The 26,221-nt window shown below is 38.8% G+C and overlaps 1 protein-coding gene across 1 annotated transcript in view; it reads left to right on the forward strand.

Moving 5' to 3' along the window:
• Positions 1-4,371: 4,371 nt before the first annotated feature.
• The window catches only part of LOC139721064 (WAP four-disulfide core domain protein 1-like), a 33,550-nt gene continuing 11,700 nt past the window's right edge, over positions 4,372-26,221 (forward strand). Inside the window, exon 1 of the mRNA XM_071632396.1 lies at positions 4,372-4,604. Within this exon, the coding sequence (XP_071488497.1) occupies positions 4,446-4,604 (159 nt within the window). The 5' untranslated portion in view covers positions 4,372-4,445. The remainder of the gene's footprint in view (positions 4,605-26,221) is intronic.

Genomic DNA, 26,221 nt, shown 5'->3' on the forward strand with positions numbered 1-26,221 from the left:
CACACACAAATACATACATACACATGTACATACATACATGCAGCTGTACATACAATACATACATACAAACATACATACACACATACACACATACAAACATACAATATATTCAGTGTGTGCATATAGCTATATACCTGTCTATCTATCTTGAGCTATCTTGTGAAAGATACCTTAAAAACAAAAAAAAAGCAAAGGGATTTGGGAGAATGAGGAACGAAGGAGAGATCGACAAATGAAACAAGCAGATTGGTGTGTATTTTCTATCTATCTATCTATTTATCTCACTGTCTGTCTAGAATCGTGTCATCTATCTATCTATCTATCTATCTATCTATCTATCTATTTATCTCACTGTTTGTCTAGAATCGTGTCATCTATCTATCTATCTATCTATTTATCTCACTGTCTGTCTAGAATCGTGTCATCTATCTATCTGTCTATCTATCTCACTGTATGTCTAGAATCGTATCATCTATCTATCTATCTATCTATCTATCTATCTATTTATCTCACTGTCTGTCTGGAATCGTATCATCTATGTATCTATCTATCTATCTATCTATCTATCTATCTATCTATCTATTTATCATACTGTCTGTCTAGAATCGTATCATTTATCTATCTATCTATCTATCTATCTACCTATCTATCTATCTATTTATCTCACTGTCTGTCTGGAATCGTATCATTTATCTATCTCTATCTATCTATCTATCTATCTATCTATCTATCTATCTATCTCACTGTCTGTCTGGAATCGTATCATCTATCTATCTATCTATCTATCTCACTGTCTGTCTGGAATCGTATCATCTATCTATCTATCTATCTATCTATCTATCTATCTATCTATCTATCTATCTATCTATCTATCTATCTATCATCAGACTGTTTGTCTTTAATCTATCTATCTATTTATCTGTTTATTCACCCATTCATATCAGTTTTTGCATTTACCTATATCTATCAGCATACCTCTACGTATGACAAACTGGCTATCTTTCTTTCTGTCCAGCAGTCTATCTAATTTATTTTTATCTTTCTCTAATGTATATATTATATGTATCACGATGACAAAATCGCCCCCCCCCCCCCCACACACACACACACATACACTGACAACTCATATCACTTTCACAATGGAAGATGACATATCACATCACTGTATCTGTGTCAACAGATTTATAATCTTTCTTTCGTTATGCTAGTGAATAAGTGTTCGTAATAGCCAATATCCGCAATCGAAGATGACGTCACAATAATAACCCTTTCCTCAAGAGCCCTATCCAGTTGCCATGCGTATATATAGGGCCTACAGCACAACGATTGAAACTGCAATAGCCTTAGGATCAGAGCCGATATAAAGTTTTTCACTTCCGTATGCGTAGCTTTATTCCCCCTAGTATTTTAGTTGTCGCGGTGATTTTACATGTCAACGTTTCCTGTTGCTGACATTTTCGGCTCCATGCAAGTTTTTATTACTCGCCAGCACAAAGAAACACCTTAATTGCAGAGTAAGGGGAAGCCCCCACTCCTACAAAGAGGAAAAACGAAACTTCAGTCGCTTTTATAGTTGCAGGATGCCATTTTCAGTCTCATGATTATTGATGAAGGTCATCATTGTCTCATGATACAATTATATATCAAACAGTTGTTTTGCGTCTCCGAATCCATAAATTACTGTAATTCATCGGGATTTGGGTCTTCTACTTTATCTATGATCATTGATTGCTCCGTGCTTACCTTAACACAATTATCTTCTTCTGCATTATAGCCCGAAAAATAGAATCACGGTTTGAAGACCGCTTAGATTGTTACACTTTGTGTACAAGCTGCATATCATCATTACTACATGTAGTATGCTTCCCTCGTGTTTTTAACGCAAGAAGTGTTGTAATAGCCGATTTCCTGTTGATACGTAATGGAAAAGGATCACGTTCCGTTTAGTGTACTGCCATGTCGTTCAAAGGTGACACGACAAAACTTTGCCTTGTAGCTTTCTTGTTGTCAACAACAGAGGGCAGTAGATAGCAATTGACTCGCAGACTCGGGCCATTCTGGCAGTTTTTGGAAGGCTTAATAAAAAGATGTAAACACAAAATGGAAAGTTCACAATGAATATCGTATAAGTGTAATTACCCGAGAATATTGGTGTTTCTTATGATCAAATACAATTCTTTTTTTCATATGCTAACACTTAGTTACCTTTGGTATTTCATTTGTCATCATTGGGCTGATGATTACAGTTCTTGCACTTTCGAATTATGGACACTATAATGCTATCAAAACACATGAATTTATTGAACACTGTCCTAACTTTAGAAAAAAGAAGAAGATTGTTTTTTAATTCTTTACCAAATCTAAGGAATATTAATCCACCATGACCAAAATGACATGTGACTTTGCTTCAAAGAGGTTTTCTCCATCTGCTGCAACATTCGTCTGCTCAGTCATCCCCATTCTAGCAGAGAAGTGATGCTTGTATCTGCCATGTTTCCGTCACTGAGGGCATGGACTTCGAAATTTGCACAGACACCCGCCCCCTGTATAGACTAGACTCGTCTCCATGGAAACCAGGACTTGATGAAGAAGAAGAAGCAGAATAAAAGAAGAGGGAGGAGGAGGAGGAGGAGGAGGAGGAGGAGGAGGAAAAAGAGACCAGAGTTGTGGGGGCACAAAGAGGCGGTAGACTCTGATACGAAGGGGGGGGGGGGGGGGGGGGGACAAAGGAGGAACAAGATACAAGAAAGACAAAACAAGTGAAAGGAAATGAGCACCACTGAAATCTGATACTTAGTATATCCCACTGCATCAAAATGTCCTTATCAAATTGTGTTTACTCAAAGGGTGTGTAGAGTTCTGGTCGAGGTGAGGATTTAGCTTTTAACGTTTTGCGAGATATTCAGAAATCACTCTATGAGATGTCAAAGAGCATGCAATTCTAAGGGGTATCAGAAGTATATTTGATGAAAATCGGTTTTGAAATGGCTGAGATATCCGAAAACAAGGTGAAACAAAGAGATCCTAATAAAAGGCGTGGCCTGTAGTCTTTTATTGTTATCACTTTTTTGATATCTCAGCCATTTGAAAACCAATTTTCATCAAATAAACGTTGAATCCTTCTTAAAATTACATGCTCTTTCATATTTCAAAAGAGGTTTCTCATTATCTCACTTAGGAATGCACAAAACATGAATCCCCACCTCAAGCAGTACTGTACAGCCCCTTTAATGTCTCGAGCATTTCTATGCAGACTGTGATATTCTCGAGGACAGGCCATAACTATATCGGTCAAAAATTCCTGATAGCCTCAGCAGCGACAAAACCAGCGGTGTTTCATTCTTGACCAAAGCAAAGTGTCCCGTACGATTAATCCTTTGTGGTTTTAGGAAACGATTTGACCCCATGAGCAGGCCTTCGTACAGTCCATCGTAAATGAACTGGGTAATATATCGGCTTGGGTCACATCTACGGAGGGTGCCGAGGTTCTAATCGTGTATGGGATTTTGTTTCACAGGGAAGAAAAGCGATCTTAGGTAGATAAGACTTCTTATGATTATCATCAAAATGCCCAAACACTCATTATACCATGTATATGGTTATCGTATTAATGCTTTATATCATCCCCTCCTTCAATTCCATGTTCAATCTTATCATGCCATGCACTATATTAAGAACTTCGCTCGTTCTTGCACAGCACATAACCCAGGCGCCTCACATCGCTCTCAAATAGATTTACACCATACAGGCAGATAATTCTACTAATTATGCACATATACATGATATGTCCTGCTAAGTCGGCGGATTACTAGATAATTATCAGCACAGTTTATCGGCGCATCTCACCTGACAGATTTCAAGTCAAGCAGCATGGTTGTGTGATAAACCATGTAGCGGCAGCTCTTCCCCTTCAATACCGCCGATATGCCTGACGGGCATACCAGCTGTTAAAAGACCGCTTTATATTATTCTTTAGCTTGATAAAAGGCGTCCTTCCCTCTTCTACTATTAGTCATCATTGTAAGTGACAACTTAATGAATCTGTCTTTATGTCACATTATCATCGCGTTTTTCTCCATCTCTTTCCGACGGGAGCTTGAATCGATGTATGCATAACTGTCAAAGTGTAGACGCGATAAATAACCAGTGCGATTGTCACAAAGAAAAATGCGTTCAGAGTGGTCACACATGAGCAGACTGTCGTAAATGCAGACGATTTGTGGGCTGTGGCGCACACATTCGGTCCGCGATCAACGAGAATCGATCGATACCACGAGGAGAGATATCGGTAGAAGCCGTCTGCTTCAATGCAGCCCAAAGCAAAGGTGCATGCACAGTTCTGACAGGAGCCAGAGGAGATATTTTTCGGGGATCGGCAGGATCTCCATTTGAGCTGATATCCCCGTGGATTTCTACAATCGGAATAGACATTTACAGTTCCAACGATGATCCATGTGGGTGTGGATTTCTTGTCGGCTTTGGCCCTGGTCAATGTCCTGATGGTGCTCTCGCTCTACCTAGGCGAAGCGTGGGGTACGATGTCCCCGCAAGACCAGCGGAGAAGCGAGTGGGTAGAATGCTCAACGCCCGACCCCGACCTCGAGGTAAGCTGTCAGATTAGATCGGCTTATTTTGTTTGTCTTTGTTTGTTGTCACCGTTGCCATCGTGGTCATTTCTCCAGGCATCTTCACCTCATTATATATCTTTTCTTCATTTACATACTTCATTTTCGTTACCTGTTTTTCCCCCTTATTTTACATTGAGGTGTGAGGTGGAAGTTGTAGTTGTGGAAAGGTCAGCTTCCATGGTATTGTAATCAATATCCAGTTTAGGCTAAACGGCAACGGTATATCCGGCTTGCTGATAAGGGGGTGTTTCATCATGGAATGCCATTGGTTTCCCTGTTCAATTTTAATGAATGTTTTGAGAATCCGCTTTATATAATTGTTATCAAAATTTATGGATAAATACCTTGGCCAGTAATGTTCTTTATTGTATTAATGGTTGCATGAAAAATCTCCAAAATGTTCATTTCCGTTTGGAAGTAAGAATATTACTAAAGACACACAGCGTACATACCGTCATTTTTAAGTTGATTTTAACTTGAAGATCGTCTTATATCCTTTGTGACCCCCCCTTACACACACACACACACACACACACACACACACACACGCAGTTGGTCGTCGCAGTTGCATTCTGATGCCCTCAAAAGGTCATCATGATGGTGATGATTACAAACAATAAGCTGTGTGGCGTATAAGTAGGCCTACTGAAAATAACGTTACTTTTCTCTCCCTCCTTCCCTCTAGAGTAGATATAGGCCTACGGGACCTGAATCGAAAGAGCCTATTCTCTTGCAAAACTAATAAGATCGTCAATATTTCCTGGGTGAACGTTGTAATGGGTTAATTAGCAATGTTTTGACATTTACCAAAATTGATTAAAAATGTTTGCGTCGAGTTGTGTTTTTTTTTATTGCAACACTGATTGACAAATTGCCCAACGTCAGCATAATATTAAAGATTGAAGATTTACTCCATTCAACATTGACCTTGCGTTGAATTTGCAAATTGTGATAAACAAAAGCAAGATATGACTGTATAGAGTGAGGGTGAAGTTGATTTTATGTTTCTTCCTTGGGCAATGTTGGGGGAAATAGGGGGTGCAATTGCTCTGCTGTATATACATCCCAGTGTGATATGATTGAGAGGGCGGTGTCGTGAGATGTCAGTTTATGATGATCTATTGCAACTGATAGATGTATGTGAAGGATGCTGTTACCCTTTATACCGGCAAAATATTATGGCAAAGCAGAGGGTAAAATTCAAGTCGCTTCAAACTCAAAGTTAAACGTTGGCGAGAGATTTGAGATTTCTTATGCTTGTTATGTGCAAAATCTGACGTTATCGGGGGTTAAATGGTCCGAGAAATATGTAAATAAGCCCACTGTATTGTCAAGATTGTTTTGATGTAGGTAAGTTTGCATGGTATTTGTTTATGAATACCAGTGTTTATGCGGTTTCCCGTGGTAAGGTCGTCTGCAGGTGAAAAGGCAACGTGGATATCCGTATAGAAACTAACTAATAACGATGATTTGTCGTCTGGTCTGTTGTCATTTCAGCGCATTACTATCATTTGACTATTGTCCGTGGATGGGTCTTTGTTGGAATATTACCTCGCTGGTTATGCTATTTGCACAAACGAAATACTGTCGACGTCGGACGTGGGTGTGCATCAATGTCATTTCCCCCACAAATTATAGGTTTTGTGGTAGCGTCGGTATTGTTGTTGACGTTGTTAATAAGCGAATAGTGGCATCCTTTTCATCCGTCCATATCGCATTAGACAGATTGAGATAACCAACCCAGCCACTGACAATCTCCTTAGTCTGAAGTGAGTATGTGGATAGAAATGTCTAAAAGGGCGTTTGTAAGGTTTCATTCCACGTATCCCAACCCACTACAGTACTTGTGACTGGTACAGGCCCCGAAGACTAATATGTTCCCTGACTGGCTTCAATCACCTCAGGTGATACAATGATATGATTTAGCATGTCGAAAAGTGTCAATTGATTTCCTGCCACTTGAACACGAAGTACATGTATCACATTTCTCAAGTCATTTCTTTTTTACCGAATCCGGTATGGCAATCTTTTACAATAATTTCCTGCGACAATAATGATATCATTCCGTCTCTGGAATGCCGTAAAAAGTTGCTCAGCCATGTCTGAAATGTATCGCGCTTGATGCTTACTTGAAATTAATCATTGTTGTGAATGATTTAACGTCATTCGCCAAGTCAACATCGCAATGAATGTGTCACTTTTTGTTAATTTGGAAAATAAGCACTTAAACTTCGTCTAGGGTCGTAAAATATCGTCCTCGTCAGAAATTTCGTTTAGGGTCGTAAATGTATAGTCCTCGTCAGAAATTTAATATCTTGCCATTTAAGTACCTGTATCGTTATCTATTCTACGACGTGTAGGTATGCATGCCACTCTGCCAAAGAAAGCCCTGCAGGGCAACACAGCTAATATAACGGTTGTACTATGTAGCCTACATAACAAGTTCGTGACGTCTCACTTTAAGCTTCATCTATGCTGATTCCTCGTTCTACGTCTTCCTGTTTTTTTTCCCAACTAATCCCTAATGCTTCTTCTTCTTTTGGTTCTTTTTCTTGATGCTTCTATAATATGGTTTCCCCTCATCTTGTATGTTTCTTCCATTGCTGTTTCCTTTGGTTGGTTAAGCTTTCGTACTTTTCTTTGTTTTGTATGTCTTCCTTTCTTCGTGTTTGTTTTTTGTTTTGTTCTGTTTGTTTGTTTGTTGGTGGTTTTTTGTTTTGTTTTTGTTTTTGTTTTTGTTTTTGTTTTTGTTTTTGTTTTTGTATTTGTTTTGTTTTGTTTTGTTTTTTGGGAGGGGGTAATCCAGCGAAAGTTTTTTCAACGCCCTTAATTGCATGGGCTTTACCTATATAGACTACTGATCACCTTTTTAATCCAATAGCCTATCTACTGATTATCTAATCCTATAGCCCAGCTACTGATCATCTAATCCATAACCCCACCTCGTACCCCTGTCATGCCTGTCGCAACTCTCTTCATCGACGAAGCATGATGGCGTTAATCTCCGTACCAGATGAGATAATCTTTAACCGTTCGAAATCGACGTGATTAACATTTGTGGCAGTTAGCTCGTTGGTTTATACCGCCATGATCTCGATGCCACAAGATGTCCCCCGACGAGAGACGAATGTCATCTTTTCATCATTAATCACGCGTAAGAAGAACTGATCCCTTTTCTTTCCACGACGGCTCAAGCCCCCAAATCCTCATTCATTCATCGTGCTCTGGGAATGCGCCTGTACCAAGGACGACGAAACTAGTGTTCGTATTGTTAGGCTACCACGATGAAAACTCCGTTTAGAGTCATCTGGCCAACTTCCAAATCGGGACGTTTAAAGAAGTCAAACCTATTCAGTCATCGTCTGCGCGTTAATACGTTACATTAGGAATTATAAAATGAGATTATTTTTCGCTACTCACTGGGCTGATGTTCTTCAAGGATCCTGCAAATTGGTTGATTCCACCGAATTATAAGGAGCGGTGGACAAGGCATCTCAGCCATGACTGGTATCCGGCCATGCTCCGGTTTGTGTCCTGTTGAAAATCTCAAGGTAGACATTAATTCGATACCAAAGCAGCTTACGGGCAATTTCGATGATTTAAACTTTCTGTTAAACATACACAAGAGAGCATCATAGCGTGAGCAAGTAATCACGTAGTGAAATTCAAAGCAGAGTTTCCCCATCAACACATCAATGCGAGTTTAGTTTGTGGTCAGAAAAAGACACGGCTATATGAGGTGTATTCCTTCAGGAATTTTTAACCACAAAAAATAAAAGACATAATTCTCAGGACCTCATCTCAACACAGAACTAGCAAGAAATTGAATTATCACGATATGAATAGAATATATGTATATATACGATTGAAGCTGTGACTGTTCCGCGTTGAATAAGAAATAATTTCACTTACTGCATAATATTATGCACGGCAATGAAGAAAAGTGCAACGTTTTGTCAAAACGAGTTTGCATATTCTGTTCTTTCCTCATCCATGGTGAGTACTATACTCTCTCTAAAAAAAATCGAGTGAAAATTTTCACTCTAAAAGGAGTGAATACAAAAAAAGAGTGAATTTAGAGTGAAATTGGAGTAAATTTCGAGTGAAAATGTTTATTTTCACTCATTTTGGAGTGACCTCAGGGATCACTCGAAGATTTTGGAGTGATCCCTGACGTCACTCTAAAAAGAGTGAAAATGAACAGTTTCACTCAAAATTCACTCCAATTTCGCTCTAAATTCACTCTTTTTTGTATTCACTCCTTCTAGAGTGAAAATTTTCACTCGATTTTTTTAGAGAGATACGGAGATGTCCCAGTGGTTTGAATAATGATGAAATTAAGCAACTGTTAGAGCTTTATTACACTAAAGCAGTGAGTCACCTGTACTTCCTACGTGGCGATGTTAGGTTTTTGAGGTAGGTGGTCCCCCATGACATCATGCTAACCTTACAGTAATCCAGTTTGCACATGACTTTATCATTATTTTCTTATATTCTTTTACCCGAGGTACTTTACATTGGTTCAAGGACACTGAAGCAGAATGGGGAACGGGTAGCTTGTGTACCCGCAAATATGACCAACACTGAATGAGTGAAACGCTTGCTATCTATAATTTTTTTTTGTGTTGGGTTATTCGGTCGACAGCAGTTTTCAAATCTTTATACTATTTTTAAATGCTTATTTTTATTTTATCATTATATGGTATCAATTCATTTCTATTTTTATTGATTTTTGTTCATTATTTTAGTCATGACTGTGGTCATTGAGTTTTTACTTTTCATTTTTTGTTTTGTTTTGTTTCTGTTTTTATTTTTGTTTTTGTCTTTGTTTTTTTATTTTTGCAGCTTCCGGTTAGGATCTGGGTCTGATCGTGTCAGCACTATTAGGCTACTTCAGAAATACTGATTTTTTCCCCCTGGTCCTTTATCACGAAGGCAAAGACTATAAAGATTGTCACTGTATCTTCCTTGATTTGAAAGGCATGATGTGTACAGTGCTACTCTTATCTGCTAGCTGGTATTGCACGTATTTTGAGATCAATGCTTGAATGTTCTGAACAGGTTTAAGGAGAGAGGAGTAGCATTATGTGTAGAGCAGATGACACCTGTCAAATCATCACCATAGGTCGCATGTAGCCTCTTGACGACCTGCAACAATTAATTATAGTAGTTTGTTTGACTCATATGTTTGTAGTTCCAAAAACAAAAATAAAAAGGGGGACAAAGAAGGAAAAGAAAAGAAAAAGGTGCTGGAACAGAAACAAGGTATTTTCACTACTCAACCCTCACAATTTCTTGGAATGTTCACTTGCGATTATATAGACCAATATGTTTCATAAAGTCACTCAGTAAGAAGTCACCAAATGATTTATAGTGTAGCCTTTCTTCCAGTAAACATAATCATGGGCTTGTTTATTCCAGTGGATTCAATGAGTTGAAACAGTGCAGTGGACAAATGTAACCTGGTTCCACATTTCTTTGAATCAAAGGTATTGGGGAAGAATTCGTGAGTGAGTTCAATAACCTTACAAGGGACAAAGGGATAACACCTTGTCGACATTCTTTCAAAATTGGGGCACAGCATCAAGTTCTTTTCTTCTCGATTAATCGAGCGCACTTCCAGCTGATTACTGGTGTCACACCCGAGCACAACACACGATCGACTCGATGTTGATCGACTGCTTGTCAATGATGCCACTCCCTTGCCTGCATTTTACTTTTCAACGTGATGAATTTTGAAGTCATCTTTCATTGGAACAGAGTTTATGAATATTGTTTTTGATCCAACAGTTGAAACAGATATGTGATTTACTTACAAGTACATTATTTCTTGATAATACAAAATGAAGACGATTTGCTTCGACAAAAGCAATACGGTTACATCAGATTTTTATGTCTATGAGGTCGACCTTCTGTTATTTTGTATTATATTGATCAAAGGTACAACCGTGACAAAATGACAGAGCAGAGCAATTGTGCGTAATCATAATAGTGTTACTGTAGTCTGTGAGGTAGGCCTATATGTGGATCTTTAGATGTAGTGTATCAGTGTACCACCGCGTTTACTTTTTGTTATGAATAGGCTGCTTTCAATATCATCTGCGTTACCTGTGTGGAAAGAAGAACAAATATTTTGTAGAAAAAGGGAAATGTAGGAAAATGAGAGGGGTTAATAGTACATGACAGGCCCTGCATGGACAAACCCCCTTCTGACCCGAACTCGTTCGTATTGTCCTCCAACTGAACCATGCCTATGTGTGCACAAGCAACGCAAATATTGGTCACTTTTGAAAAACACCATCCCCCCCCCCCCCCCTCCGTTCACCATGACTGCATTGCGACGTGATTGCAAGCGATCCTTCTCATTACATGCAACCATTCGTTTGTGCAGGTTATTCATTTAAGGTCCTCGTGAAAGCAAACAAATGGCATGATTAGGGTGCAAAATATTTACAGACATAATCAAATCAAACCGTTTGAGGGTCGGTCCAGACAAATCGTGCTAAAACATCCTACTTCAAAAACATTTTGATGTCAGACACTCTTGAACAGAAATAGGTTCAATCTACCTCGCAATTACGTAATCAATGCAACGAATACACCACAGCATTGAGTACACGGTCATGATTAACATTATGAGCCCAACGTTCTCAGTGTTGTCGAATGGCATCTAAAAGGCAACTTAAAATGAACATAAGGAATCTCAGATAAGTCAATTCCCTTTCGGCTGTTTTGCTGTTTTCATTCAATTGAGCATTTGTTGGGGGACTTATCGAAAAAAGCACACACTTCTTAATTGCTAACACTTACCGTGGAACTACTAGACAGCTACATACTTCTATCATTCCCTTTGCTTGTCAATCCTCAGTATTGCGTATAATATCTTCCCATCATCAGTGACGTATAAAAGGAGCATCAGACCAGGGAGGTGGAAAGAGACTTCCAGTCCAAAGTGGCTTTCTTTGTACGTCAATGAGCGCCGATGCGTTTTATTGGAACGTGCTTAATTTGACTTCCAGCCCTAGCAGTGAGGATAATAGCCGAATAATGATTGAGATATTGTGATTGCTCACCCCATCACCAACTAGCACCGATACGCTAATCTTACTTCAGACTATCTTCATTTCTTGGCAGACGATTTCAAGTGAAAGTATAAAGGACGCCAACCAGCTATGACTGTATTGTAAACCTGAATCGAATTTCTAAACCTCGGTCTCTGACAGACCTTAGTAAATGAACTTCTGTCTCTGACATACTTTAATGAAAGGTAAATCAAACAGGTAGATAAATAGCTGGTATCCCTTTAATTACCTGGTCCTATCTGAAGGAAAATATTTTGATAATATACGTATTATATCCTTCCAAAAGCAGCTTTATCTGTGTGTATATACACCCGTATAAAACCAGCTTCAAGGACACGAGTGCTTGTAGGTTGTAGTTTGTTTTTTTCTGGAAAGGAATTAGCACGTACTATTTCCATCTAGTTTTTGTTTAATTGTTTTCTTTGTGTTCTCGAGTACATAATTATGACCTAAAGAGATTAAAGAAAAGAAGATATTTTGATGCAATGTAAACTCAACATAAAATTGCCGTCTTCGTGTCGTCTCGAATGAAATATCTATACATTACAATACGATGTAGCATAAAACACCATATTTCACCGCAATATGGTATTTTATGCTTTGCTCAGTGCTAAGCAGATAGGTGCTTGCATCCACAGTAATAGTGACTGGGTCATAATACGTTAATTGGTTGAGAAGATCGTTAAGACTTCTAAAGATTTGGACACCTCGGGCATTAGCAGCACCTTGCATTGTACCTTCTGCTTCCATATCATAAGCAGTTGATTTTTGATCATTCATTAATAGACTATTTATTTTATTTTTGAAGTCCTTTTCAAGGCAAGAGTTTAGAAGTTAGACGTGTCAGAACTGTGTGGATCTCGTATGGAAGTTCGGCAGCAGATGAGTGGAAAATCGTCTCACCAGCTGCACCGTACATCAGTGCACTGAGCAAATTGATATTGTGTTAAATCTGTATAGATTAATCCAATTTTTAATATGCATCGCGTGATGAACGATATTGATTGTTTCTTTTCGTCGAAAAACTGTAAAGAGGCACATGAGAAACTCTGTGGAGTGTAAAGGCGGATAGTGAGGTATAAGATACTTTATGTATTTACTCCTCATTTCACGACTGTGATCCAATTCAATAAGAATTGCACAGATTCTAACCGCAACATACGAACAGAATAGTGTGGACATCGGCTGGGCGTTGCTAGGATCTATTAGCGATGTTGTTGTGGTTGAAGATTACGGTTTAGTCAAGAGCCCGTTGTTAAATCTCCCGGTTCAAACATACTTTCGCCAGGCTCACAAAAGGCATGGTATTTATGAAGACCTATTAAACTCTCTTCGTTTTCAGTTACCTGTTTACCCGAAGCTGGAATGGATCTCTCATAGAGTACAGATTAAGAACAGCAATTGAGGGTGGGGGGGGGGGGGGGGTTGAAGATCTAAACGAATTCCCTCTGAATGGAAGCAAAAGAAAGGAACAGAAGAATGGCCAGAATATGTGCGTGCAATGTTTACTGCAACTGGTCAGTTGAATGACTTTGTTAAAGAGCGAGAAAGCGAGTCTTTCATACGGCTCCAAGAAAGCGAAAACGAATGCAAACAGGTCTTAAGTGTGTGACTTAAATGAGTAGCTGAGGCTAGAATTGTGGCTCTAACAGAGACAGGAGAGGTGAGCCAGTAGTGTATGTATACTTCCCAGACTTTGTTGACAATTTAGGGAACTTTCACCAGGTTTCGGGTCTCAAGTTTTAAAGGAGTTTAAATACAGTTGGTATTTGTTAGATTTCCCTCAACAATATTGTGTGGCTATAAAAAGAACGAAAGAAGGAGTCACCTTCAATTCACCACGTTTAAACACCGGTATAGGACCAATATCGCAAAGACCAATTTCCTCACGTCGAAAGAGAAGAATCGCGAATAAAACGAAAAGTCAATACGCACAAAAAGAGAAAACAACAAGAAGGACCGATGGAGGACGAAGCAAAAGAAGGAGGAAAACTTTGTTCAGCTGTGAAATGAACAGAACTGGAAAAGAGAGCAAACAAGAAGAAAATGCCACAGAAAAGGGAAAATTTTAAATACGTATGGATAAAATAACTTTTGCGAGGGAGAGGAACTACAAGAATTGACTTAAGAAAAAAGCAACGCAGAGCAAAAACAACAGAGAACATTGTAATCGTCATAACAGGACACTGTTTTGATTCAATTGTTTTACTTGTTAGGAGTTAACCATTTCTGTGTCATACAGTCAGTCAAACGTGTACAAATTTCACACATGCTATGGACAGAAAATTAAGGTGGTATGCAGAGGGTTAATCAGCCTCCTGTATGCTTTGATATCATCTGACTTCTGAATGCTTCTCAAGTCGAATTCACCATCAGGTGGTGGGAAGAATCTATCGAGATTTGCCTGCTATTTGGTCGACAGTATAATTATGACGTTAGGGACGTTGAACATTTCAGACTCACAACTTAAAGACATGCCTCGTATACTTCATCAGAACAGACAGTATATTTTGATTGATTCACGATTGTTTTTCTCTTGTATAAAGTGAAGATTTTCGAAACGTTAATATTTCGAGGGCAAAGACACGGAATGAGGTCGCTGACTCTAACGCTATATGTGACTGGATACAGATGTTTTACCCGCAGTATTTCTTTTGACCCAGGGGTAAAAATATGGCTACCTTTGGCAAGTCTGGAACATTGTCAAGCACAGAGCGCTCCGCAAGCAAGTTGCCTTCGTAAATAAAACCATATATTTTTTTGTTATTATTATCATTTAGATACTCCAGAAGTCAGAAAGAAAGACAAGAAATCGCTAGTGGGCATGGTGGGTTATGATCAGAACACGTGTGCATCACGCTTGGTTCGTAACCATACCAACAGTGGAATAAGATGGATGACACACGCATTCAACGCTGCCTGTGTGGCTGAACAAATATTGTCAGTATATTCTTGAACGGAGGTTGCACAAAGCTAACAGTCCAGATTCACAATGGTATACTAACCTTGTTTTCATAACTACGAATACAACGAAGACAGTAACTAACTCCAACTCCTCAGACAGGGTATATTACTTTCGCTATGCCACAGCGCTACTATACCGCCGCTACTACCACTGATGTTCATCATATTACTGATACGGGAACTATCGCAAATTAATTTATAGTTGGTATCATTGGCGTTACGTGTTTCATAAGAGTAAAATTATTTTTCTACTGCACTGCTAAGTGCTGCAATAAGTATACAATCACCTTCACTGCGAACGCGTTCACTCCCGACTTTCTGCAACAAAACACATCATTCGGCATTGTAAATGATTGTGGATTCCATCAGCGTTATGATCAGGTTTAGTAGCTATATACGCTTATTCCTACAAGAGCGTGTCATAGATATTATTGATGGTTCTCTTAAGATCGAACATGAATGGTATGTAAGAGAATATTACAAACTTCACGCAAGAGAGATACCATCTAATTCGTTTTTATTGTGCATGACTTTCGAGAACCTGCATGAATTACAGTGAACGGCATGAGAACCGCGCTGTTGTCTGTAGGTGTTGGAATCGATAAACCAATGTTAGATTTGTATTATTTCAACCTCGGACATCCATGGACACAGCGAGTCTGTCATAGATCTGACTAGTTGACCATCATGTTTGTGTAAGTATGTGGTTGATTATGATACAATAATTGTATAAGAAATCTGTCATTCAGTGGAAGAATCTGACCCTCCTCCCCATCCATTTCAGTGTAGGAGAGAACCGTTTCGATCTTTTCAGTAAGACATCTTTGTCGCGTACTAGTATTGCAGTTTCTCACTGGATCTATACCTTGAGACAAACACGCGATCAGCTTACCTACCTTCATATTTCGCTAGGGAGAAGGAAATATGCCGGCGTTAACCGAACCTGTTAATCTCTCCTCGAAACGAAATTTCGGGGCATCATCGCGGGGCGGCGGTATAACGAAATTTCTGGGTTTAATTTGACGTTCGTTATCTCATCAAGCCCCGGGCATCCAGGTATTCGATTTCACGTGACCCTTGACCTCGAACGTGACCCCTCTCAAGGGGACGTCGTTGCCTTTTTTTGATGAGGTTCGATGCCGACGCCGCATGATAAAACTTGAAAATTATTTAACTGTTGTGAATTGGGAAATGATGGCGGGAGAAAGGGGGGGAGAGCGGCGGGGGGGGGGGTGAGATGATGGGGTAGAGAGCAAGAAGGGGCGAATTGATATGGTGAATGCGTGATACCAACAGAGATGGAGATGGGAAGGGGTGTGCTGAGCGGAGTTGGAAATATTGGGGGTAGGTCTGGAGGTCTGGATTGTATGATTTGAGAGGAGAACGGGGAAGGATTAACGGTGAATATATCGCTTGCTGGAAATAAACAAGTATTAAAGTCCTTGAACAACAACGACAACTTTTAATAGAAATGCTTATCATACGAGGGGTCATATTCAAAGAGATAAACTGGTTGGTGTTGACTATAGGTGCAAAATGGTGATAGAAAATGGAGTTGCATCTATAGGGTATGTGGTGGTTGAGAGAGGTATAACGAACGGTGGTTATTAACTGGAGTTGAACTTGAAGTGGAGCATTGGGGTGGTAATAAATGAATGTAGTTTAATAATGGTAAGGGATGATGATAGTAAGCGGAGTAATAATGGGTTGGGATGGTGGATGGACGTTATAGCGACACGTGGGGTGGGATGGGGCTTCAGGGAGGTGAGACAAAAGGTGACCTCTCTGGACAGGGGATGATGGTGTGAGAGGACTCAATCTGCTCCGTAGATGCGGAGACCTCAAACAAACAGCGTCACGGAATATTTACATTCGGGATTCACATTTCATTCGTGTCTGTCATGAACGTTGTGATTAACCTAGGTAAAGTAATAGGGGTGACAGGACAGTACTAATATACACGATGGAAAACTCAGTCTCTCAAGACAGGGTTTTGATGAATAGGGAAGATAACTAAACCTAAACAACATACCGACAGCACAGATACTACAAAACGATAACTGGGCTGCATCGAAAAATGAAAAGAAACACACACAAAAAAGAGGGAGAAAATAAGAGAAGGGGAACAAAGGTAAAAAGAGGGGGAGCAGGAGAGAGGAGACATGCATTGGATTATAGCTAAAGTATCAAATTTATATCGCTCATACGATTTTTTTTCTACTTAAATATCGCCATTCTATCTTAATAGAAAAAGCAAATGTAGATAAACGTCCAATTGCTCTGGTTGCCGATTAATGATAATTATGGATAGGTTGAGATGTTTTAGTTTGACACACGGACTATTCGCATTCCAATAATCATGACAAATGTAGATTTATCAATGGATTACAGGGATGGTACAGTATTGGTGGAGATTAGAATTGGGCTTTTAACTTTTTGCGAGATACCAAGAAAACACTTATGATATAGTACAGAGCATACCCTTTTAAGAGGAATTCAAAGTTTATTTGATGAAAATCGGGTTTTGGATGACTGAAACATCCAAAAACAAAGTATAACAAAGCGATCGTAATAAAGTGTGGGTCCCACACTTTATTAGAATCGCTATTTTTTGGATATCTCAGCCATTTCAAAACCAATTTTCATCAAATAAATTAACGTTGAATTCCTCATAGAATTACATGCTCTTTCACATTTCATAAGAGGTTTCTCATTATCTCACCAAAAATGTTAGAAACGTGAAATTAGGTCTCAACCAAAACTATACGATCCCTTTAAGTGGAGGTTGAGTTTTCTTTCTTCCAGCAGAGTAGCCTATATACATCCTATCATACATCCAATGAAGGCTATCATTAGTGCAGTCTATTACGTGTCACATAATGAGGAGGTAAGATAGCAGTTGCGATTGCATTGGAGTGGACTTAAATCAGTAAGTGATTTAAAGACACGCTTGAAGCTTTTACAAAATGAAACTTTTTAATGAACTTGACATGGACGTTTTGACTTCTGATCATATCAAAAATGCATTCTTCTTCTTCTACTGCACCCCTTTCGCAGATGGAAATATAATGAGGCTGTAGGGCATGCCTATATACATTTTAGAGGTGTTGCCCTTGTGGATGCAGTAGTCACAGATATGACTCAGTGGAAAAAAAAAAACACCTCATCTCCATACTGAGTATATCAATGCAAGTGCTGCAATGCACGCTTTCTTGTATAACATCTTTTCTCCATTGCCTCATCCCTGCCCTTACGGGATGAGTTCGATAGCTATCCCGCAGAGCAGCCGGGGAATGGCTTGGTCCCACTGAGACGGGAATTACCGAGCAAATGGAGGAGTTCGAAGCTTTATCTGGACTTAATACCGAAGGAGAAGAAAAGTACAGTTCAGGGTCAGTGGACCTCAGCATGAATGTGACGTCAAAATAGATGCTCAGAAGTGTAGGCTTGATAGCAAGGTTGGATCGCTTTTATAGAATCGTCCTCTGCAATGTGGATTGTGTACCATAATACGCATTTACTAAGATCTATTCTTTGAACGGTTTCGAGGTCAAATTTTCATGGGCGATACTTTGATTCATGTAAATGCAAGGTAAGGTAAAGGATTTTTACAAGCCAATCCCCCAACCCTGTAAAATCAAACTGTAACTGTAATATCATCGCCATGTAGGCCTACGTCCTCTCTAGGCCTACGTAGCCCAACATCATGTCTATAGATGCAGTACAAATACTTACCGAATGTACACATCTTCTTTTTTTTTATTTGGGAAGTGAGTATGTAACAAGCTTACCTGATTACGCGTTCACATACCAGGGCCTAGAAGTGCATGAACTTATAGGGTACATTACTACAGACACCGACGTTGAAAAATGCAATCAATGCAGAGGTCTATTTAGGGTAGAAAAGAAATCTCGAGCGTCATAATATCTACGCTGAGAAATAAGCATTTATTTCTCAATAGCGTATAATATCAAAAGAGAGTCTAAACTTGAATGCAAACAACACAAGCAACGCATACACATTCAATATAAAAACATCATATAATCAAGTGTGTCTGCGTGTGCGTGCGCAGGTGTATGTATGTTTGTATCCATGGTACATTTGCACTCATCACGCTGGATCACGTGTCACACTTTAAATCTCCTATGATGCCTCACTGGTTTTGACGGAGTACCCGACAGGAGTTTCTAACTTTCAGGGTTATGCACCTCTCTCAATGAATAATTCTGTTCTTGATGGGTCATAAAAGAAACAAATGTGTTCCGAAGATGAAAGAAACTGTTACTGATTTGCAGTGTGGCCATTCCAAGTTTTGTTTTTACCAAATATTTTGTCAAAAACTACGTCAGCAACATACCTAATACCAATATAAACCGATACACATCAAAATCTAATAGACATGTGTAATCGACCGTTGCTCATTGTAGAAAGCACGTTTCTGTACCAAGACGCATACCATACGTCAAAATATTCAGTCAGACGTGGATCAAAATACTCAGATCCTCTTGAGCGATCACCTCTCAAATTGGATTCGTCAAATTCCTGCTTTTGTCCCTGTGTGGGATTTCATTTCTAACACTCGTCTCTCGTCTGAACCACTCCTTCTAGTTTGTCTAACGTTCTTTCAGCTCTATTTCATATTTGTAATGCTTTTTCGTCTGCAAGTGCGGGACGGACTCTATTTTTTTTTTCTCGTAATACTTTGATCCAAAACACTCAAGTTAATCTTTGATACAAAACACTCGAGTTGGACGCATGGAGCCCGAGAGGCGAATTTCGCTCTCAGACCAGCTCAAAACTCTGAAAGTTCGAATGACAAGCCTAGCTTTAAAGGTTGCAGTTCGCTCTTTAGACGATTCTAGACCAGATTTTCAGTCATTCACTCAATTAATGTGCAGTTCATGATTTTCATCATTGTCTGTATAACATTGTGTCTAATTAAAGCACAAACTAGTCGCAGACTAAATGTTGTCAGCAACATCAACATCCCTTTCACTTTTTCAATTTATCATTTTGTGAGGCTTCTATCTTCAAGTCACAAAATTCCCGCGCATGAGGTGACTGTTACATTCAAGACACAAAAACATGACGTGTTTGTTAATTGAGATTTCCTACCAAAATGAGTTGTCATTTAATGTGATAATGGGTTTCAACGTCATCGCTTCGTGTTTTTTGAGACGCTGTACATAGTCCATTAATATCACAGCGTTGACAAAGTATTAACATGACTGAAAAACAATGCAAGTCATGATCAGTCACGATCAGAAGTCATAATCAGATGAAAGAGGTGTGTGTTTGCTTTTTGTTTGTTTTCCGTTTGTTGGCTGATTTAAAATCTAACTTTATAATCCGCTCCGGATTGCAAGCCTCATTAGAAGTGTAGACTACACATTAAAAGACGAAGATCCTCTGATTTGATAGTTCTTACATCGAGGTAGGCCTATACGGAATTTGTGTGTCTCAGAATATCGAACCTTCGGAATAACGAACATCACCCCACCAATTCAGGCGTTCGGAATGCCCATGCACATACACCCAGGAAGACAGAATGAACACAAACACATGAACACAAATAGCTGTAATCATTCACCGTGAAATGCTATATGCTGAGTGATCTTCAAATACTCAGCCCGTCATTATTATGCCAATGAACGTTTAAAGGGCTTTTGTACGCAATCGTTTGATTCTCAATGTTGGCATGTTACAGTGCGTCAAACATGACAAGGGCAACGCGGTGAATATACACAATCGTCGAATACCAAAAATGCAAATACAGCTGTGAAGACAAAAAACAACAACAAAACAAAACAAAACAGTGGAATCAAAATGTTACAAAAAAGTACAAGAAGAGACCTTTAACGAAACTCAAGAAGAGATGGGGATAGATAGATAGACAGATGATAGATAGACAGATAGATAGGTAGAAAGATAGCTATGATAGACAGATAGAAAGATAGGCAGACAGATAGATGGATAGATGGATGGATAAATAGATATACAGATAGCTAGATAGATAGAAAGATAGCTAGATAGATAGAAAGATAGATAGACAGATAGATAGACAGACAGACAGATAGACAGATAGATGGATAGATAGATAGATGGATTGAGATATGACTGAAGGAAGCGGATAGACAGAAGAAGGGAACGGTGAGAACTCTCGGACCGTATTTGATTCCACTAGCAAAAAACTATTTTTGTTAGAGCGATGGCTGGCTTTACTGTAAACGGTACTGGCAGGACGTTGAAAGATTCGAGAGGCCCATGATACATATCACAGTTCACAATATGTCTTCCAGAGATTTGTAATGTTCCTTTAGGCATGCAAGCATGTTCAAGACCTCTTCGGAGTTTGTCTTCTCAGAGGCATATTTTTTATCTTCTTTCAGGCAAGGAGGAAAGGCCACCATGGGAGGGGGATACATGGGTTGAGATCATGAGCTCTGTCATAAACAAACCAGCTGTGAGCTTGGAGTTGTGGACTTAAAGTCTTTTCATTTTACAATTTTTCATTTTACAATGTTCTGTTTACCTTATTCTCTGTTATCAAAGGAAGTGAAACATATATGTTTTGTCGAAAAAATGAAATAAACTTGAATTGAATTGAATTGAATTGAATCGAATTGAATTGAATTAAAGGGGAAATGCGAATACATCTTCCAAGTTGCTTTGAATAAAAAAAGAATATAAAGCCAATAAACAGAACGGTGAAGGTTTCATGAAAATCAGGCGAGAAATATGGAAGATGTGGAATTTAATATTTCTACGTGTTTCACGAAGCAGTGATGTTTGTCACAATCATAGCACATGTAAAAAATAGGAAACAGCGCTGGCCATAGCGAAATTGGAGGCGATGACGTAATAATTTCATCTAATTTGATCTCATAATATCATCCAAAATTTACATGCGTTTCTCATCGATAAAACATGTCGGATGTATTCAGACACATCAACTAAAGTCAGTTAGCTTAAAAATGGAATAGAGATCCTCTTTATGACGTAATCAAACACATTTTTGTATCGTCATTTACTCCAAGAAATTCAGCAATGTGTTTTTTTCTTTCGTGGTCATGCTAAGTGGCAAGTGTATTTACGCAGCCGTCAGAGATGCAATTCTGGCACATTATTCTCGTGAACACACACAAACACACCATTTCGTTTCTCCCCATCAAAAAAAAAAGAGTAAATAGATGTATTATAAATAAGTCTTAAAGAAATCATTACAAACGCACCATAAATGCAAAGATTTTACCACGGGTGTTTCACCCCAAGAGTCCTGAGAGAGTTCCCCTTGACCCGACCAAGAAAAGCAAGAAATGCCCTCCCCCGCCCCCGAAAATACCCTTATGGTATTCCATGGCCCTTGGAAATTTAATGTGTTCCTTGTTTTCGATCACTCTGTATAAGATAGACGCCTCACTTCGCAAAATTATAATCATAATCATATGGGTAATTTCATCTGAAACTTGACGCATGCGATCTCTTGCCAACATTTTACTGTCAATCGGCTTCAGATCGACCTCAGTTTAAATTTTGAAGGCTTGCCAGGGAATCCTACATCACCTTCACGATTTCGGCATTTATTGAAAAAGACAACTACAACAACAAAACCCAGCTTTCAAACTTGTCATATACATGACTGAGTTACGTTACTCTTCTTAGGTTGTTGTCACTATGAATAACGTATAATGTGACAACAGTGAAACGTTCACCGCAGGGCGAACATAGCGAGATATTACCCATCACTCGTCAGGTGAGAACATGAATATTTTGTTTCCACCCTCTCGTCAAGCGGACACAGATGTTAACTGTCGAGCATTCCTTGAGCGAATATTAACGTTTCGTTACCACTCACTATAGCCGAACGAGGGAAAAGAAATGAGAAAATTAATTTTGACGTACACTTGCTGAATGTGTACGTTTTGTTTCCGATCACTCGTTAGAAAGCTTGTATGGTTATTTGTTGCAGATCTCTCATCAAAAGTGCGTGTGCGTTTTCTTTTTGTTAACCAGCTGTTAATCGTAAAAACTAGGAGAGACCACAAAACAAGTTATGTCTTTTTCGTCATCGTCTGGGCTGCATTGTTCCTTATAGGGCAGTTCAAGGATAATGCATGTATAAGAATGACCCCTGCACCAAAGACTTTCAAATAACATGGAAAGGTCTTGAGATGAAGCATAATGATGCATCTATTGTCATCTGTTTAATCATTTTAAAAGAAGTGCACCGTGGAGAGCTTTAATAAACCATTGTTGATGAATCATTTTCACCTGTACGTTTCAACAAGTTTTAATGTTAAACACATAACTTATTTTCTAAAGACAGAGCTTGCCAGAGGATTCTTTCCGTTTTGAAATCTATAATAAATTACAAACATTCTCAAATGACCTTTGCTTTGCAGATGGGCTAACCACGACCGTAAAGTTGCTTAGTATTATTTTCAGAACGTGGGAGTTTGTATTGTAGGATGAGTCTTAATTTCTATTTTCCTCTTTTTTCGGGTATACAGCAGTAGAAAAGGACATGTGAGCTGTTTTCATGCAGAACCCTGGAAATATTTACAAAGAATGTTCACCAACTATTCTTTAACTTATTGTCTCAAAGCTAAACTAGTAACCAACTTGCGATTTTCTCATAACACACGAATGTGATTCCGCAAATCTCAGTGAAGAAAGAAAAAAAAAAGAGTCGGGTTCATACGCTGATATAACTCCGAGAAAATCTCCTTGGTTTAACAGGGATGACATGGTAGTCATCGTGAGAAAAACTCGTAGCGTCTGTTCCTTTTTCTCTTTCATGAAGATTAGGGCTGATGTGTGTCGGATGATGTCTTTCAAAACATGATGAATGTCTCCGAAGAACATTGAATGCCACGATAGACTGGCATAACATGGGGAAGGCACTTTTCCGAGCGGAATTTCTCTCACATGACTTAGCGGTACGCGCGTCTATCATCGAATCCTTACCTGTGTCTGAGCAACGTGCGCTGCGCGGAATGATACCCCGGATAACACAGAGTAGACTTGATTCCAGGCTGCATACTACTCTACCAACAATTTTGCTTGCTTTAGAATTTGCGACATTAATTTTGCAACAGGCATCTCCGCAAGAATCTGATAATTCTGTCTGGAGAAGATATTCAGTTTATATCAAAGTTACACATTCTTTTTTTTTTAATAGATACGAACTGTCAAAATTTGTCACAACGTTGATTGAACGAGATTACTCCAGTATAGGCCTAATGGGTACGGGCCTAACAACCCTTGCAATATTATAGTAGTTTTCTGTGGAATGTACAAGACTTTTTTTTTTCAATCTCATTCAGGTAAAATACAGTGGAGTATGACGCGTGTTACAGTACATGTAGTTACCATGTTCCAACAATCCATTCAAAAGTTATTAATTTTGGATATTTTGGTGCGGATATCGCTTAATGAGAAAACTAAAACATTTAGTGACGTCACGCGTGGACAACAATATGAAGAGAATTTAAAGAGAATTCAACATATTAGTTTCACTTTCGTACTATAACGAAAGGGCACTTGAGTTACCTCTTTTGGAAAATGGGGAATCAATTAACTTTTAACACTTATGTCAGTAACTAGTCGAGGGGAATTTGTATTTGTTATTGAAAATACTTTGCGGAATTCCCTTTACTAGCATATCTTCTTTATGTCATTGTCCATGCGTAACGTCACGAACAGTATCAGTCTTCTCATCTAGCGGTGGCCCAATTCTTATGCACCATCCGAGAGCCTTCCAAGTAAATGGTTGACAAAATTATTTCCCTTATTCTTGTGTATGCATAATGTAAGCATCTTTTCCCCTACTTTCATGCACACGGCTATTCCAAGCCAGACTTGATTTTAGACCTGCATTGTATATACTTTGAAGGTTCCCCCCCCCCCCCGTTCTGCGGAGTTTTGCTCTAATGAGGAGTTTTGATTCCGAGCGTTTAGCACTTTTGTGAGCAATGGTGTGAGTCATGGCCATAATCTAGGTAACACAATCAGGGTCTCTTTGAATGGAGCCTTATACTTTCATTCAATGTGGAGAGTAAAGTAACATTTGGGGCAAGTCTTAGTAACCGAGGTATTCAGAATGTCGCACCTACTCGATCGTTCGAAACCACACTGTGTTCTTTTCATTCAGATATGTTTAATCCATTCGTGTGAAACTGAAGAGAATAAATCGCCTCTCCAAGAATGATTCATACAGATGTCTCATCACAAGTTTCAAATGATGTTATACAAAGCTGCGTATACATAATCATGAAAACGTTTTAACCAGTAAGTGGTTTTGAAACCACTCACGTATCGAGCTGATCTCTGAGTTGATTGTCAGATTGTCAGCTGATCGCTGACTTAATTGTCAGCCACTCTCACAACGCCCAGCACAGATGAACATAATATTAATTATATACTAGTACTTTGTATTGTTTTATATAAATACACATATAAAACATTGCATCATATATACTTTATGACTTGTACCTCTTACAAATATAATCTGTCGAATGTATCCTTTTTACCATGTATCACCTATACTGTTGGAAAGAAATGAAATATAATTGGATTGAAAATTGAATTGGGAGTGTTTTATCATTGTGACAAATGAAAGAACATTCGGACAAATGTAATTCTGAAGAAAAAAAATAATATCATAAAAACAAAGATTGTGCTGAATTAGCAAAAGTCTCTCAAATATATGTCGGTCAACTTTGCCTTAACGGAGGTGGGCGGGGGGGGGGGGGGGTGGTCGAGAATGCAGGGTAGGTAGACTTTCGCCAAAACAAAACAATAAAAATGTTAATGGTATAAGTCAGAAAATCGTAAAACATCTGGGAACCATGAGAAGGTCATGCCCATTACTAATCCTATATATAGCGTCATTGGAAAATGTAGGACCTACAATGAGATGAGATAAAATTGACGTGTGAAATGAAATCTCAGTCCATTATATATCATGAAGTACATCATGCTAAAAATGTTCTAAAATTCACGGCTTTTTCCTGAAGATGGTAAAAGTGGCATGCTAAGTACTTTGGAATGTGACTAATTGTTCTATAATGGTACTGTGATGAGATGATTCAGTTCTGTTTAGGTCGTATAAGAGAACAGTCATTTTGGCGAAGTCACGGTAGGATCTCGGAAGGAAACAGATCAACTTCAGCCTGAATTGATGACTTCTTCAGTCATGATTATGACAGCATCACATTTCATCCATGGTTATTGATTTCACGTATATGATTTTATTTCCATATTGGTGGTAGCGACCATTCACGGTTACATCGAGAACATGAAGTATTGGAACTTGTCGCTGTTGAAGAAGTATGAATTCATATTTAATAATACACATTGGAAGAAATATTACAGTGTAATTCCACAATACTGTCAAGTTGGCTTGACAAAAATAGTAAAATCAGACGAAAACAATGATACACGTTTTTTATAGTTTCGGATGTTAAATAAGGAATACGAAATTTTACAGTTTGGCAAGTTTTCACTAAAATATCGAGCCAGATATTCTTCGCAACCGCATGCAT

The sequence above is a fragment of the Diadema antillarum genome, unplaced genomic scaffold (assembly GCF_040938485.1).
Source record: "Diadema antillarum isolate AM-2024a unplaced genomic scaffold, OU_Dant_1.0 scf00000013, whole genome shotgun sequence".
NCBI classification, from domain to species: Eukaryota; Metazoa; Echinodermata; class Echinoidea; order Diadematoida; family Diadematidae; genus Diadema; species Diadema antillarum.